Source organism: Scyliorhinus canicula, chromosome 14 (genome assembly GCF_902713615.1).
Source record: "Scyliorhinus canicula chromosome 14, sScyCan1.1, whole genome shotgun sequence".
Classification (NCBI taxonomy): domain Eukaryota; kingdom Metazoa; phylum Chordata; class Chondrichthyes; order Carcharhiniformes; family Scyliorhinidae; genus Scyliorhinus; species Scyliorhinus canicula.
Window position 1 is genome coordinate 97,644,733 of NC_052159.1, and position 14,911 is coordinate 97,659,643.

A 14,911-nucleotide genomic window follows, 5' to 3' on the forward strand; every position below is an offset into this window, starting at 1 on the left:
TGCATCTGAGGCAAAACTGGGCTTCAGGTCCTTCCTTGATGGGGTGAAGTTCCTGACCCTGATGCCTGCAATGTTTGTGGCATCAAAGTGAATCGTAGCAACACTCTTTGCTGCCACTGACCACGCATTGCAAACGGTCAACTACCCTGCATGTTTACATCTGTCAGGTGCACATCTCAAGTCATAAAGTCCCAGTTGTGGTTAAGCATCCTCAGGGAGTGTTTCTTCATTATGTTCCTTTAGTTAGTTCTAATATGGTAGATTTGTTGCCTGATGTAGTACTTGTTGTGAATTAGGAACCCCCGTTCCCTCTTCTGCTCTCAGCTCTAACTCTCTCTTTCTCTCTCTCTTTTCTTTATCCATTATAAAATGCTTGGCGGGCAGCAGCACCCATGCTTGTGCTCAGAATACAGCAGTTATTGTTATCACAATACTCACAATTCTTCAAATTTATAATCCTCACTTATGCCAATGTTGAACTCCCGTTTTTACTGTGTGTTCATGGTTATGAATTTTGTGCTGGTTACTCATTCCTAACCTTTAACAAAGTCTTGCTCAAGAAGTAGATTTGATTTTTTTTTTTCAATAACATTAATGCGAGGTAGGAGTGCTGAAAACAGGGATAATTAAACTTATGCCATTCTCAAATCATTCTTTACTTGCATTGTCAGAAATCTTTGCAATCAGGAAAGTCAGTTATCACGTAGATGTAGAACACTTCAAAAGTGACTTTTTTTGAATGGAAATATTTATTTTCCAAGGTGTCAAATTAATACCATTCTGGTAGGAATGAATTTACACGTCATTTTTAATTTCCTATGAAGTAACCAGTATTTATACTGAGTATGTTGCTTGCCAGAGTCAACCATTGTTGTTCTTATTTACCACTCTCAATGCCTGACTTGACTAATCAAACACAAACCATTTGGAAAACCAAATGCAAAACACAAACGACGGGGAAAGATTGCAATTTGATAAGTTTCATCAACCATTGCTGTGGAACGATCAAGGCTCAAAGTACAAAAAAGGAAGAGCAGCTGAAAGTACAATGCCGAATTTTACTGGCAAAGTACAATTGCCTATGTCTTATTCAAAAATATATTTAGTATGGATGGGAGCAGAATTGTGTGAACGGGGGAGAGGGAAATAAAATCTGAGGGGCGAACGGGGCAAGTCATTTATGAAAAAGCTGCCCTGGGAGTATAACGCCACAAATGATTAGTTCAACAATCCTACTGAATGAAGGAGGCGCAAGTCTCTGCCATCTGCAAATGGACATCAATATTTAGTTAAAGTCCGTAACCAATGGACTAAGAACTAGTTACGAGAAACAGAAAACACAGGCAAATGTTGGACGGTCAGGTGGAAAAGTTCTGCATAAAAAAAATAGTTTTAAATTCAACTGTGCGGTCAAAATCTTTTGACGGCATTCCAAATTGAAAAGTAGTATCTCCTTCGCGTTTGAACGCACCCATACGAAATTTTCGGTAAAATCTATCTCAACGCTTTGCAAATAGAGAGCACACCGAAAGTTGATCAGTTTCCCGAAAATTAAATAGAGCCGCTGTGGGGTCTGGTTAATTTAAAATATTGGATAAAATAACACCAGCCAAACAAATAATTTAAGAGTTGTGTATTAAATGGTGAGAAAATAGGGAGTATATTTATATATATATATATATATGAAAGCGGCATATCAATAATACTGGGCTCCTTACCTTATCAAACCTCCGTACTGGGAGTAACCTTGCGAATAAGAGTCTGACATTGCTTTAGTTCCACCTTGATAACCCAGATATGTAATGGGCTGGTACCAGGTCACAGGGGCTGATGAAGTAGACGGCATGGTATCATCTTGAACCAAGAAGTTGCAATTGAGTCCTGATTCATGCTGTGAGAGTCCATAGGAATCTAGAGGTTCGGTCTTAAACATGACAGCATCTTCAAGTGGCTCGCCTCTCATGGGGGGTCTTTGCTGCTGGGGAGAGACGGAATAGTCCGAATATGGGGAGTAGCCAGTGGGCATGTAGCCAAACGTGTTGCTGGGGGCTTCCTGGCTCATGTTCATTGCCGGGTGCGACTCCGCTTGGATGTTCCTTTCAGCTTTCGAGTTGGGGGAGCCGCCAGTCTCGGCGAAACCATAGGAGCTGGAAATGTCCGGGATGTAAGGAGCGTGGTCGCAATCGTCCGTGGTGAGGAGTTGGTGAGTGCGAGCGGCCAGGTAGATGGGGTTAAGTGGCAGGAAAGGGAAGCGGAAGATATTCAGGGGTGACACCTGGCCCCGAGGGTGGGGGTTGCAGCCATCCTCTCTGTCCTGGCAGATTTCCGATTTGAGGGGCTGGAGAATGGCAGCAGATCCACCGGGCTCGAGTGAACTGAGACTTTCTCCGGCACACACTTTCCGCAGCTTGGCAGCAGCGGCAATATTCCTATCGGTGTTGATCAGGGACCAGGAGGTCACAGGCACTGTGGGGATGGACTGCTTCGCCGCCCCAATCCCTTCAGAGTTGCTTTCAGTTAAACTCAAATCGCAATTTGCCCACGTCGAGGGCTGAGCCGCGTCACTCAGATTGGACACAGAAGATAAGCCCATGCTGTCCAGATGTTTGCTTTTCTCAGAGTCACTCTCGACCTTCCTATCCAAAGCGGCTGCGAGTTCAGTCTGGGGGAGCAGGTCGTCCATATAAAGCCCCATCGAGTCCGAAACCGCCTTCAGCAGGTCTGTGGTGCACCCATCTCTGGAGCTGGGCTCAGAAGGATAAGGTAGACCCTTGTCCGTCGTATCCTTCTCCTCCATGTTCGCCATGCCCCCTTGCTCCATGTCACTGGCCGGAGAGTGCAGCGAGTCCGCTGCTGCAATCCCGCTTCCTGATCCCCTGCTCGCACTGCTCAAGTCTGAACTCCTTCCACCGCCACTCTGCAACTTTCCTCATGCACCAACTCCATCCCACGGATCTGATCACCTCCCTGTCAAAAGGCGCGAAGAGAGCAGATCTTAATACAAACTTTCATATCCCATCCGACTTGTCACTGTTTGAACTCATTTTAATTAAACCCCCCTAAACATGTTTAAAGAGCGCCCAAGTGACTGTCAGGAGGCAAGTTCACCATTTACGGATTTCAATATTTGTTTTCAGTCTGAACACTTGCGGTCTACACTCATCCCCGAGGTTAACTCATCTGGTAAAGTTCGCAAATATTTGGGCGCTCCAACCCGTCAACTGGTTCTCCCTCTCGCTTACAAATAACAAATAAACCCAATTGGATGCCCCTCCCCGTACATCCCGAATATTTGTTGCAGTTTAATTTTGAGATATCCCAGTTTGGTTGAAGAATTGAACAAACTCTGGCGTTGTTGTTGGAAGAGTTTTAAAAAATATTTTAGAGTTGGACACATGCGATCTATTATCAGCGCAGTACCATCGCCTCGCTCAAAACTAAGGCGCTCAGGTGAAGAAAATGTTTTTTAAAAAAGAGTGGTTTCGCCGGCTGAAGAATTCCTACCTGAGCGTCTGTCTGGAAGTGCAGTCGATGGCGGCCGTCCCGCGCTCTCTGCTTTCCGTCTGCTTCCCCCTCAAGTCTCGCCTCTGCCTCTATCACGTGTGAGTCAAGATTTGAGACTTTACGTCAGCACAGCGATCATCACACGTCACAAAAAAAAGTTTACTCCTGCATTTTTAACTTACAAGGTACAAACATCCGGAGTGATTTTGTTGTTGTTGCTTTATCCCCTCTTCCCTTAAAGCTGCCTCGTCTCTTCAATCCCCTCCATCCACCTCCCGGGGTGGGGGACTTTCCCCAAGAGAAGTTGACACCAATCTCAAAGCCGGGCACTGGGTGCACTCCAGCTGAAGGTGAAAAGTCTCCCTAACTTTCTCCACATATTTATTTGTAAAATAACTGTACCGCTACCGTTTGGAATATTCTAAACTGAGCCGCAGTATTTTCTGAAAGAAAAATGACACACGTTACCCAAATGGTAATGGAGTTGCTAAAAGGGGGGGGGGGGGGGGGGGGGGGGAGCAGACACCTGCCTCTCGAATTGTTCTCCACACAGGAAAGCTGCCTGTAGCTCTCGCGTTACACAAACCGGCGGCGCTCATGTGAAAGTCCCCATGTTTGTCTGTATGCCAAAAAGAGCTGTCTGTATATTGTCAAATTTCCGGCAAATAAAATTATGGGAGGAAGTGCTTTGTGGGGGCTTGTGAGGATCCACAATGGATCACAGAATGTGGCTTGTATTTAACACATCAGCCAGGGGAGGACTTGACTTTTTCTCTCATGAATTGACACCCTCTCACCCGAGATCTACAGGCGTGATGTGTGAAGAACAATGGGGTTAACTTGCATGTCCTTCACATGTGCTTTGTCGCTGTAACAACGCTTATTTGAGACGATGCGTTTGACAAGGTTTGCACATTTGAAAGATTTACACAATGGATGATGTCTCACAATTATATTTAATACCAGATTCAGGGACGAATGAGCGCTTAGAGGATATCTTCTGAATGTAACAACATCGTCTGTTGCAACCTGTCACTGGCTTTATATCTTAAAGATATTGACATCGTTGCGAAATAAATTATTCAATGTACAGTAAAATGATACTTTCTATTTAATCCCCTCCTCCTCCCGAAAGTAATGCTGGAGTTTACTCTATGTGGCACTTCTTGATCTGCAGTGCTTCCCATCCAACCCAACTGTTGTTCACTTCGAGTTCAACAAGGTCACGCCATACAAGGGAGTATTACAGGTGAGTTTGATGCTCGGGTTTCTCCAGGTTCCTCTCTCCGAGGTCAACGGAAAGTTATTTGGAGCAGGAACTCTAAATTCTGAGTGCCTCCCAAAGCAAGGAACTGAGGTCAATGGCTGTCGCTCATAATTCATATGTGAATTCTGCCATTTGGGTAAGGTTTTATTTGTCATGTTCGCTATTTATGTGAGAAACTTAATCATCTAGGCCCAGAATTTCAATCTGGACAACACAGGAATAGTAGCTGGAGCTGTACCCATTCATTTTACTGATGGTGAGAAATTTTCTCCCACCGTTATTAGAATTCTCCCTAAAACCTAAAACGTCGGTAAATTGGGAAGTGAACGGGATCGGTTGGGGTCTAAGGAACACCAAACTTTCAGTCTTAAAATGTAACATATTCAACCATCACCATTCATTCACATCAGACAGGATATTTTTTCAGAACCTGCAATTAATTGAATTTAAAAAAAAACAGACTTACATTTGACGATGCAGATGCATTAAACAAACAAACATCCAGGTTTCAATCTGGATAAATTATTATTTTTAAAGTTTTTTCAAAATTGCAGTTGTAAGACAAAAAGTTGACTTTGCTTGCTGTGGCCCCTCGCAATATGACCGTCGATGTTGAGAGACCACGGAGCAAGCACAATTGGAGGCCCCTCACATTTCAGTTTTGGGGACGTTAGGAGTTTTGTGGGCCCAGATTCTTCGTACGGAAGGTTTGATTGATGAATCTAAAATGTCAGGTAAATGGGTATATTGTAATTAGGTGTGTAATTCATGCCCAAAATTCCATGATATTTTCAATCACAATGCAGCGCATTTAATGCCCAACATGGGACCGAACTGAGACTTCTCGGGGCTATATGCAATACAATGGATTTGTTTGCGGAAATATCAGTGTTCATTATATTTTCAAACGCCATCAAAGTTTTAGGAGAGTATTCATATTCTAAGACCAGATAATTTATACAAAACCAGTTGCTATGTTCGGACTGATTGACAGCATACCTACATTGTTTTGAGTCCAGATAATTGAGATGACTGCGATAAACCACATGCAATTCATATGCAACGTTTTAAATCAAGAAATACTCTGGTAGGAATGCAAAGGCATTGCCATGGAGAAGAAAGATGCCCCAATTTAAGACCATTTTCAGACTTATAGCAGGTGGAGGAGACCTTAAAAATCAACCTTGATATGCCTAATAAATAACAATTGCAGAGCTCCCAGGTAGAATTGGACAATGAGGTGTTCGTAAAACGTTCTTATGCCGCAACATGTATTCATCTTGAATCTTGCATAACTTGCGCTCCATCAAAGTCAATGGCAATATTGAACAAAGTATAATATATCACCATAATATTACCGTCAGTCACTTAGCCATGTTGTAAGATCCAAGTGGCCCAGTCAACTGAAACATTGGTTCAATCTAAGATTTATGTTGAGTGCCTGGTCACCAGTGTGTATTATTATATTTGTTTTCTGTTGAAATAGAAGGTTCTGCAGAGCTGTTATTAACAATCAAGTCTTTTGTTAGGTTCAATTACATCAGAATGAAAGGAATGTATGCATTGACATGCAACATTTTCTGCTCATGTTTACATACCATTTGCAACTTAGCCCAATAATAGCAATTTCGGTTTTAACTTTAGGATTGTTGGTATATTTTAATACAGCCATTAATGACCTCTATCCCTAAAGCAACAAAACAAATCTTGGAGTATATTGGGTTTTGTATGTTGGCTGTATTTGCATCCTATCTGAGTTATCATCACAATTTATGTGTTCGTATACATGGTCCAATAAAGCAGCAGACTCTTGGAGCACCTCAAACTATTATAAGCTATTTATGTGGTATGCTTAATAAACCGTTGATACTCGTTCTAACAACTCATGGTTTTGCCTATTAAACAGGTACTGATTGCCACGTGTGTCAGAGCGTTGGAATTGTTTAAAGTAACCCACTATTTTGAAGACATGGTGGTGCCCGGCTCACTTTTAAAGTTATGTGAAAATGAAAGTACAATGCTGTCAGGAAGCGCTTTGCCACCTATGGCTATGGCCATCCACAATACAAATGCAGCAGAAAAGCAGAAGAGATTTGAACAAGCCTGTGATGGAACTTGACTGAGAGATGGAAAGCGTGCAGGTAATGACACTTCTCAGCGACTGGGGAAGAAGCTGACACAGTTTACTCCACAGGGACGTACTGGGGCTTTGTTGGAGACAGGATCTAGACGGAGCTGGTGCAGAGGAAATCCTCTCCGTCTTGCCAACTGTACAAGAGACTATTGAGAGGCACATGTTCAACAGAAGAATGGAAGGGACTATTGAAACATACAATCAGTAACTTCTGAAGGCTGTAAGTTCAACACCATAACACCAGAAGACAGAGCTTGAGACCAATTTATGTTTGGAATTGTGGATTTTAGGCTGAGCGAGCGACTGTTTCATGAGACTAATCTAACTTTGTTAAAGACGCATATGATTTGTTACATGGGTAGAAACATGATAGTGCAACACACGGTCAGCGGGCAGAATGAGTGTGGCAGAGAAAGGCAGGGAACATCCCATGGCTTGACAGAGACAAGGTTCTGAAAAAAATCGAAAGATCTCCAAAGGCGTGTGAATGCTGGGCTCAGGAGAAGTCGCACAAGTTCCACAAGAGAGTGCTGTGCCCAGTCTTTGGGATCATGAGCAGCAATGTAATGGTGAAATGTTGTGGAAAGGAATTCCCTGCACACATATAGCAAAGAACAGAAATAGATGAAGATTCAAGGATAAAGTATGTTTTTTATGTCAGCAGTGAGTGAGGTCAGTCCTTTTTGTTTGCATAACTTTGAGTGTGTCCCACTGGAGTGAAATAAGGCAACTAACTAAAATTGCTGTCCTCTCACAGGATAACAGTATGGAAACTCCCACCAGCGCCATTCTGCCAGCCAGCCAAGACTGTGGCCTCCCAGGCCGAGATGGTATAGTCCAGGGCCAGGCCCTCAATCCTCAGAGCTACTTGAAAGCTTCCTCCAAGACCATAAGACCATAAGACCATAAGACATAGGAGCGGAAGTAAGGCCATTCGGCCCATCGAGTCCACTCCACCATTCAATCATGGTTGATTTCAACTCCATTTACCCGCTCTCTCCCCATAGCCCTTAATTCCTCGAGAAATCAAGAATTTATCAATTTCTGTCTTAAAGACACTCAATGTCCCGGCCTCCACCGCCCTCTGTGGCAATGAATTCCACAGACCTACCACTCTCTGGCTGAAGAAATTTCTCCTCATCTCTGTTCTAAAGTGACTCCCTTTTATTCTAAGGCTGTGCCCCCGCGTCCTAGTCTCCCCTGCTAATGGAAACAACTTCCCTACGTCCATCCTATCCAAGCCATTCATTATCTTGTACGTTTCTATTAGATCTCCCCTCAACCTCCTAAACTCCAATGAATATAATCCCACGATCCTCAGACGTTCATCGTATGTTAGGCCTACCATTCCTGGGATCATCCGTGTGAATCTCCGCTGGACCCGCTCCAGTGCCAGTATGTCCTTCCTGAGGTATGGGGCCCAAAATTGCTCACAGTATTCTAAATGGGGCCTAACTAGTGCTTTATAAAGCCTCAGAAGTACATCCCTGCTTTTATATTCCAAGCCTCTTGAGATAAATGACAACATTACATTTGCTTTCTTAATTACGGACTCAACCTGCAAGTTTACCTTTAGAGAATCCTGGACTAGGACTCCCAAGTCCCTTTGCACTTTAGCATTATGAATTTTGTCACCGTTTAGAAAATAGTCCATGCCTCTATTCTTTTTTCCAAAGTGCAAGACCTCGCACTTGCCCACGTTGAATTTCATCAGCCACTTTTTGGACCATTCTCCTAAACTGTCTAAATCTTTCTGCAGCCTCCCCACCTCCTCAATACTACCTGCCCCTCCACCTATCTTTGTATCATCGGCAAACTTGGCCAGAATGCCCCCAGTCCCGTCATCTAGATCGTTAATATATAAAGAGAACAGCTGTGGCCCCAACACTGAACCCTGCGGGACACCACTTGTCACCGGTTGCCATTCCGAAAAAGAACCTTTTATCCCAACTCTCTGCCTTCTGTCTGACAGCCAATCGTCAATCCATGTTAGTACCTAGGGCCCTTATTTTACTCAGGAGTCTCCCGTGAGGCACCTTGTCAAAGGCCTTTTGGAAGTCAAGATAGATAACATCCATTGGCTCTCCTTGGTCTAACCTATTTGTTATCTCTTCAAAGAACTCTAACAGGTTTGTCAGGCACAACCTCCCCTTACTAAATCCATGCTGACTTGTCCTAATCCGACCCTGCACTTCCAAGACAGTCTCCCCCATTGAAAACTGTGCTGCAGCTGCTGGGTAGCACTGTGGAGGAATTCTGGGACAGGAAATTGGCCAAGAAGACACTCTGATATTCCTGAAAAAATGAATGGGAGGATAGGGAATGGAGCAATGGTGATCTGTGGGTTTCTTCGAGGGTTCCTCTCGTGTGGTCCAGGCTGCAGAACCCATGTGCTAGAACATCTACGGTCTGCTACACCATGTTCTTAGTTGAGGCATGGCTGGCAATGTTTTAGTGCTTCCCACACGATCGGTTGGGTTGAAGGGAGTCATTAATATAGTGTGCAGCTCTCGTTACCAAACAACCAAGTGGTGGTTCAAATATGGTGGGCTAAGCTAAATAGCACCAGATGAAATCCTCATGACAGCTGCAAAGATAACAGGAATTAACCAAGTTGATGGTCTGCGCATGGTCATCCATCAACTGCTCCTTCAGGGAGTGAAAACGTTTGCATTTGTAAGTCATTTCCCAATTAAGATATGGCATCTGCAATGTGATGAATGTACGAATTTCAGATTATTATATCGGTATTTTGTGCAGGAAGGGTTAAAAGCCTGTGTTAGAGTGTGTGTGACTGCTAAAAGCATATTTTTTAAAAATCTTGGTTTAAAAGGCAAGTATATTTTGGGAGCCAGGAGTGCAATTTAGCCTTCGTAAAAGGCTTGGGCTAATGCATTTTGATTGGATTAAGAGGATTTCCTGCGGAGTTAATTACATTTCAGCTTGGTAAGATGATTTAATTAGTGGATGCAGCCAAGTTATCGGGCATTTTGTAGGAAAAGCAGGTTAGTGGAGTTCTCGCTGAAGCTGTGACCAGAAGTCATGCAGTTTGCCCTCAGCAGTTCAGTTAAAAAGTATGTCTACAGGCAAAAGAGCGGTGCGGTTGGAAAGATGAACAAACCAACTGAGACAACTTCTGAAAACGTACAACCAAAGTTTCTGCATGGGTCTGGTAGGAGTCAGATCTTTTCTTTAAAGCTGTGTCAAGAGATAACTCTTTCTCAAAGAACATCTCTGTAAAGCAAATATTCCTGAGTGCCAGTGGTATTTAATAGTGGAATGAAAGCTGAGATTTGTTTTCCTTGTTGGTTAATTGAGAATAAAAATAGCCGTTAAGGGTATTGTATACACTGTATTGAGTAGTATTGTTTAAGGAGTAATTATAAGCTATTTCCTGGTGCTATGTAAAATATATTCTAATACTGTGTTAGTAATAAAGTTTGTTTTAATATACCATATTCCAATTTCTTTGTGGAATCACTCCTGGAATGAGATAGCGCAGTCTTAATAAAATAAAATATTGGGGTTTCTGTCTAGTATCCTAGCCATTGTTGGGGTCTGATCTGGATCATAATATGCAGAACCATGCGTGTGTATTTGATGCATTTGCACGATTGGGGGGCCTTTACCCTGACAAAATCATGCAACTGTTCCCCCCCCCCCCCCCCCCCCCATTCTCACCAATTGGAGATAACACAATTAAGCCCCTTTCTAGTGTAGAAGGTGATTATCTCCCAGATGCACCAATTCACATTGAACTTAGAAATATTGGTAATGCCACTCGCTCCTGCCTGGAAGAACCCTACGGTATAGAACTTGAGGCTGATGTTAACCTTCACAGAGAACAGACACTGGTGGCACCATCATCACCCTGTTTTGCAGGAGAAGCTCGGTAACCACCTCTTTGGTGCAGGATAGCCAGCATGCACACTGCTCCTGGTTGAAGTGTAGGTAGGAGAAGTGCTCTCTGAAGTCCCTCCCTCCACTTGTGAACAGTTTCATGGCTTTGCTATCTCTGCTCCATCTCTGTCATGCTATGGCTCAACAGGAAGTGCAACACCAACCTTCCAAGATTAGGAGTTAGTTTTCTGCTTCGAGGCCTTTCAAATGGACACCACTTCTTCCACAGATCTAGTACCACTCCCTTCTGATTGAAATACTTTCTGTCAAGTCCTCCAACAACACAATGCCCAGCTCTTCCAAAAACTCTCCTGCAGCAAAGGGAAGTCAAAAACATTCAGCTGACTGTTGACTGGCACAATCAGTGGAGAGGTGTGGGTGATCCTCCTTGCAGCCGAATGCATGTTCAGCTGGGTGTACTGAAGAGAGGATGCTATATAGCCTGTGAGCTCCAAATTGGGAGATTGTGCAACAAATTAGTGTCAGATGCTGACTGGCACCATGATCTGCCCATCCGTAGGCTTCCGCCATATGCAGGCAAGGCCTGCATCAGCACTCTTCAAAATATGCAATAGGCATGGGCCATTCCAGAAATCGTCAGGAATGGATCCTCTTCGGCAATTGTTTCATCACCAGTTCCTGTTGTGCTGTGAGGCAAATTTTGGGAAAAGTTAGAACTACTTAAATCCACGATTGTAGCTTGTGGAGCTATCAGCCTCCCGGTTGGAGGACAATTATGAATCCTGATTCAACATGGTGTCTACAATTGTATACTGGACTGTAGCATTACTATATGCCCTCTGTTGGGTAAACAAGACAGCTCTAGCATGTACTTCACTAGGTACAGTGATGATGAAATTAATAGAACACCATCTCTGGAGTAACTGTGTACAGTAACATTACCTTCAAACCACTAACCAAGGAATGTTTAATATTGAAACATTCAGTGATGGGGCAGGTTAAGTGTACACAGAGTAAGAGAAATGACTGGGCAAGACAGCAGATTTTGTTCCCATGTCTTTTACTGTGTGGCTTTAAGTAATAAGCTGAAGGCTATCCTGGATAGTCTAGTCAGACATACTTCTTTATTTGTATAGCATACCACCCATGTCATTAGAAATTGAAAGCTTTGACAAGGATGCCAAACGAGAACTTGTTTTGGATGTGGGATGTGGGCATCACTGGCTAAGCCAGCATTTCCTGCCCATCCCTAATTGCCCTAGAATCGTTGGTGGTGAGACTGGTAGTGTAGGTAGACTCAGTGCTATTAGGAAGGGAGTTCCAGGATTTTCCAGATATGTCCTGTACACAAAAGGCAGGAAACATCCACCCTGGGTAAAATCACCCCGTCGGTCAACTCTCAATCATCAGAAAAATACTGGAATAGATTTTTGGCAGTGCTATCAGTTAGCACTCATTCAAAAATAACCTGCTCACGAATGATTAGTTTTGGTTATACCGAGGTTACTCAGCCCCTGACCTCATTACATCTTTGGTCCAATCATGGGCCTGAAGAAGTGAGGTGGGAGTGGCTGTCCTTGACATCAAGGCACCATTTGTGCCACTGTGCCGCCCATTGTTTAATTGTCCACCTTATTCATGACTGGATGTGCAAGGATTGCTAGAGCTTCAATCTGATCTATTGGTTGTGGACCGTGGTTGTGGGCTGGTCCGTTCAAAGAGAAGATTGAGAAGAGAATCATCAGAGATGTATAAAATCATGTGTGATCTGGCCAGAGGTTGTTGGGAGAAACTGTTCCCATTGATGGAAGGATACTGATTTAAGATGATTGGCCAAAGAAGCAGTGGTGGCATGGGGGAAAACCTTTTACATAATATGTGGTTCGGATCTGGAATGCACTGCCTGAGAATATGGTTGTGGTAGATTCAATCTTGACATTCAAAGGGGAATTGGATCATTATCTAGTGAGGAAAAACCTGTAGGGATCTGGGATAAAGGCAGGGAAGTGGCAGTAGATCAATTGCTCTTGCATCGAGCCAGCACAGACATGTCAGGCTGAATGGCCTCCATCTGTGCTGTCCCCATTCTATGATTCTGAAGTTCAATTATTAATGAAATGTTGATATTCTTTTTTTTTAAATTTAGAGTGCCTAATTCATTTTTTTCCAATTAAGGGGCAATTTAGCATAGTCAATCCACCTACCCTGCACATTTTTGGGCTGTGGGGGCGAAACCCATGCAAACATGAGAAGAATGTACAAACTCCACACGGACAGTGACCCAGAGCCAGGATTGATCCTGGGACCTTGGCGCCATGAGACAGCAGGCTAACCACTGTACCACTGTGCCGCCCTGTTGATATCCTTTTTAACAACCCAACTACATAAAGAGTCACAATGATTTGGTCATTATCCCATTGCTGTTTGTGGGAGCTTGCTGTGCACAAATTGGCTACCGCGTTTCCTACATCACAGCAAAAGTCATTCATTGGCTGTCAAATGCTTTGCGACACCCTGAGGTCATGAAAGGATTTAAATAAATGTAATTATTTCTCTCTCCCTTTATTTTGAACATGCTAGGAATTTGGATAAATGCTTACTGCCTTAGCTTCTGCTGCAGACATTTGCTGCTAAAGTGTATGTAAAGAGAAGAATGAGAAAATAGGACTTCAGTAACCTGCTTAATGAAGGAGTGTCTGGGACTCCAATGATATTACCTACCAAAGCCCGGGATCTCACTGGGACATAAAAATTCAGGACATTCAGGAACTGCCATTAGCAGTGCAGGACGACTGTTTGATTGTTCTTGCTGAAACAGATGACTCATCTCAGTCATACCTTATTGAGACACAGTCTGTGGGCCGGATTCTCGCCGGCGTGATTCTCCGTTTTGCCGGCGTCCCGGTGTTTCCCGACGGTGTGGGACTGCCCCACAATGGGAAACCCCATTGACCGGCCAGCGTAATGGAGAATCCCACCGGCGGGTCGAGGCTGTAAAGTGGCGGGGCGGAGAATCCAGCCCTGTATCTCTTTCACACAACTCCTTCATGATGACCAGGTAGCTGACTATATTGTGGTAGAGGGCGGCACGGTGGTTCGAACTGTTCTTCACAGCGGCAGGGACCTGGGTTCGATTCCCGGCTTGGCTCACTGTCTCTGTACGTTCTCCCCATGACTGCATGGGTTTCCTCCCACAAGTCCCGAAATACGTGTTTGTTAGGTGAATTGGACATTTTGAATTCTCCCTCAGTGTACCCGAACAGACGCCAGAGTGTGGCGACTATGCAATTTTCACAGTAACATCATTGCAGTATTAATGGAAGCCTACTTGTGACACTAATAAAGATTATTATTAAATTAACTGCATGGGGATGCAAGTTTACACCTCAGCTGTCTCCTTTCGCTCCAAGGCCACACTGTTCTTCTCCAACAGGCAAACCCAGCAATGCTCATTGAATCCATAATATAAATAGAAAGTACTGGACAATCTCAGCAAGCCTAACAGAATATGTGTAGAGAGAAGGGAGCTAACATTTCGAGTCTGGTTACCTCTTTGTCAAAGCTTTGAATCCATGTTGTATCTTGCTGTAAATAGTCTCAGCTGGAATATAACATTATGTGCAACTGCACCATATAATTGTGTTGCTGCTGTACTGATAAGTTTTAACTCCACACAGTTGTTAAACTGATTATCGTCAGGTCTGACCTTGTATTAAGGGAGACATTTCCTCGACTGGTGAGGAGCTTCACCAGCCAATTGTTCACGTTGAAAATTTGTGGGCAATTGGCCCATAATTTTACATCGATTAAAATGAATGAAAGGGCAGTGATGAAGCTGGTGTCTGAACTTCTGAGCTGCTGGTACAAACTCAGAAATTTGCACCTTAATTACCGATTTTTGCTTGAGTCTTGTCTTGCCAATGATTGGCCTTTAACGAGGCCTTAACAGAATGTAATAGATTTTAATACCTATTTGTTAACATTCATTATTCATTTTTGATTAATGATTTAAAATGTTTAATATAGATAGAAATCTGTCTTCACTGTCTGCTACAGTTCCATCCCTTTTCCAAAAAAATGTACTTTATGATTTATCAAAAGGAGAAATTTGAAATCCTCCATTAATACAACAAATTCTAAGGATT

The 14,911-nt window shown here is 43.4% G+C and overlaps 1 protein-coding gene across 1 annotated transcript in view; it reads right to left on the bottom strand.

The window, feature by feature from the left end:
• The window catches only part of LOC119977507 (progesterone receptor-like), a 411,675-nt gene extending 407,998 nt beyond the window's left edge, over positions 1–3,677 (bottom strand). The window contains exons 1-2 of the mRNA XM_038818543.1: positions 3,505–3,677; positions 1,719–2,967 (exon numbers count right to left, since the gene is read on the bottom strand). Of these exons, the coding sequence (XP_038674471.1) occupies positions 1,719–2,821 (1,103 nt within the window). The 5' untranslated portion in view covers positions 2,822–2,967; positions 3,505–3,677. The remainder of the gene's footprint in view (positions 1–1,718; positions 2,968–3,504) is intronic.
• Positions 3,678–14,911: the final 11,234 nt, after the last annotated feature.